Here is a 3,401-nt window from a genome sequence, read left to right on the forward strand (position 1 = left end):
TATATATAAGGACACAGGAAATGTATCAAGGCTGACAAAAAGTGGTGCTGCTTCCTAGGGTTAAATAGCAGTAGTATTATTCCCTTCATGGGACTGTCACATTAAGTTGATAGCATACAACTACTTTATCATATTACTACTGCATAAATCTCTCTGAGAGATTTCGAAATATATTATTTCTATTTATATATATATTTGTATGTATGTATGCATGCATGTTTATATTTGTCTCCTATCACTGCATGACAACCAGTGTTGGTGTTTATGTCCCTATGACTTAGTGGCTTGACAAAAAGAGACTGATAGAATAAGTACCAGGTTTAAAGAAAAAAATAAATAGTAAGGGGTTGATTCATTTGACTAAAATACTTCAAGGTAGTGCTCCAGCATGGCTACAGTCTAATGGCAGAAACAAATAAAAAATAAAAAGATTAGCTCAAGTAAAAACAACAAAACCTAATAAAATAAATTTTTTCCCCCAAAAAAATGAGAAAAAAAAAATCAAAAAGAAATTTTTTTTAAATTAGAAAAAAATCAGAAAGTTTCTTCTAAGTATGCACAAAACCAGTTAAAGCCAGTCTGAAGCTAGTGGATCCTTTATATTATCAAATGGCTCACAGGTTTTTATTCATATTTATCAAACACAGATGAATGAAAAGCTATGTTGGCATCATTATCCTGTGTGATCTAAACTAAAAATAGTTAAAATCATGTTTTACTATTTTTTGTTCTTTTCTTTAAATCCTCTTCTAAATAATGTGGAATGTTCAGGAAGTCAGCAAAGGTTAAGACACATCACCTTGTGAGATTAATATTCTTTTCTTATTTTGCATAAGGCCAACAATTTCGGGGGAGGCGGGGTGCTCAGTTGATTACATTGACCCCAGTGCTCAACTGACATTTTATTAACCCTGAACAGTGGAATTTGAACTCTGAATGTAAAGACAGATGAAATGAGGCTAAGCATTTTGCCAGGTGTGCTAACAATTCTGCCAGCTTGCCACCATACTATGAGATTATATATGAAGTATAGGGGATCTCTGAATGGAGGTAGTACCTATGATGTCTGGCAACTGCATCTTCTCAGGGATGGTCAGGGGGTCAGGCATCCCTGGTCTTCATTCAACTCCTAATCTCTCACTTGATGGCTCTTAATGCCACACCCTGGTATCCCACGTCAGCAGGTGAGCTAAACCAAGTATGGGAATGGTGTTAAAACTGCACCAGTAGGTGTAAAACCCTGGGTAAAGCTTCCCAAGGAATCACTGCCTAGGGTGGAGGAACCTACTCAGATCAACAGCCTAGTGCTTAGGGCCTAAGTGTTGGTATCTCAAGTAGGTTTTGGCTAACAGCTTAGAGAGGAATGGGCACTGTCAAGCTAACTTGCCCATGATGCATTCATGATAACAACCAGACCAGAACCAATATCAGATTGGTCATCGCCTGAGTTAACACCAAAAAGTGGATAGACCTCAATGAATGACTTCATGCCATCCAGTTAGTTGTCACATTTTTAAATGCAGTCTAAAATGTCTTTGTGTATAGCAGCAGCACCTTCTCCAAATGTAGGAACAATATTTCACTGTGGGTCTCATTTGAGCTTTGTAGAGGGCTCATAATTGTTGGGTTAGGATGGGATACCTGAAGTATTATCTGGCTCTGAAGATGAAGGTCAGACTTTGAGATGCAGTTTTTGCCTGATCAAAAGCAAGTTATTTACTGGTTTTGAACATGTCAGCTTAGCTTTAGTGAGGAGTACCCAGTAAGAAATTCTTTTAAGTTAGTTTCTGTCTTGAGCCTACAGGTTCATTAGGTTAAAGGTTATTCCAGTTTTTGAAATGTTTAAACAAGTGAGACTATAACACTCTCACCTGGACTGGTCAACAGTCCCCCACAATGTTAACTCCAGCTGCTTCTAGCACATACTTTTAGTTGAATGGACAGGAGCAACATGAAATGAAATATTTGCTCAAGGAAGAATATATCACCCACTTTTAGGGCTGTGAACCCAACACCCTAACCACAAAGTCATGTGCTTTCACAGTAAGAAATTCAATGTTTATAAAATGAAACTACTTACCTTAATAAACTCCACAGTAATTTTGCCATCAATCTGTGATGTTTCCCCATTTACTCTCACTTTACCATTTTTCACTGAAAATGTTAGCATCTCATCATGTGCCACACCTCTTCCAACTTTGGCAAAAATATCAAGTTCATCTACAATGGTGTGTTCTCCATTTAAAACCACATCAAATATCTGCAAAAAGAGAATGTTGAACACATACTTAGAGTCATCTCCATGGGGTAGTGAACAGTACAATTATATGCTTGGGTTTTGGCTGTTAAAGTGCCAGACCCAATGTTGTTAATTAACTTCAACTCAACCTGATACATGTTTATTCAGCCATATTGAGATAACTGAGTACATCATCCCATGTGTCCTTCCATTTTTTAAGAAAGTTTGTTATGATTTGAGGGAGATTTATTTGCTATTTCTAGCATATTGAGCCACAACATAAAAGTTCTCCTGTTGGCTCATATGCTATTGCTGTTGATGATGTCGCTGCAAGCAGCCTCAATCTTTTTTTAAGAACCTCAGTCATTTTAAAGAAATTTTGAGGCACCAAATTCATTTAACCTCCATCAAAAGTTCTTCATTGATTCTGCCCCCACCCCCATCCTCCCACCTAACTCCACCTTTTTTTCAGACCCGCTGATGTCCATGTTATTGACTTTTTGCACTTTGAGTGCAAGCATAGCCACATGGTTAAGAAGTGAACCTCATAATCATGAGTTCCATGGTTTAATTCCATTTTGAAATACTTTAGACAAGTATCTCCTGTCACAGTCTCAAGACTTGTTGAGTGAAATCAGGTAGACATTAGGTTAAAAGTTATTCCAGTTTTTGAAGTGTTTAAATAAGTGAGATTATAACACTCTCACCTGGACTGGTCAACAGTCCTTCACAAGGCCACCCTATCAGGTGGCCTGCATTTTAACCCTTTGCTTGTCCTGTATGTATGTCACACATGATACACATGATACACAGGATATTCCCCTGGTGTCCATGCATCATATTTGATACACATTCCCAATTCTTTTTCACCCACCAGAGTAACGTGAGACTTTCAAAAGGAAGGCATTACATTATTCAGAATGTGTGAAACAAAGGACAAATTAAAAGTTTGGAAACAAGAATGGACATATAGGCGTAGGAGTGGCTGTGTGGTAAGTAGCTTGCTTACCAACCACATGGTTCTGAGTTCAGTCCCACTGCGTGGAACCTTGGGCAAGTGTCTTCTACTATAGCCTCGGGCCGACCAAAGCCTTGTGAGTGGATTTGGTAGACGGAAACTGAAAGAAGCCCATCGTATATATGTATATATATATATATATAT

General features: G+C 37.9%; 1 protein-coding gene across 1 annotated transcript in view; it reads right to left on the reverse strand.

The window, feature by feature from the left end:
• The window catches only part of LOC106878351 (malectin-B), a 12,061-nt gene that overhangs the window by 8,200 nt on the left and 460 nt on the right, over positions 1-3,401 (reverse strand). Inside the window, exon 2 of the mRNA XM_052978298.1 lies at positions 2,081-2,317. Coding sequence (XP_052834258.1) covers positions 2,081-2,317 — 237 coding nt within the window. The remainder of the gene's footprint in view (positions 1-2,080; positions 2,318-3,401) is intronic.

This window comes from Octopus bimaculoides, unplaced genomic scaffold (genome assembly GCF_001194135.2).
Source record: "Octopus bimaculoides isolate UCB-OBI-ISO-001 unplaced genomic scaffold, ASM119413v2 Scaffold_81419, whole genome shotgun sequence".
Taxonomy (NCBI): domain Eukaryota; kingdom Metazoa; phylum Mollusca; class Cephalopoda; order Octopoda; family Octopodidae; genus Octopus; species Octopus bimaculoides.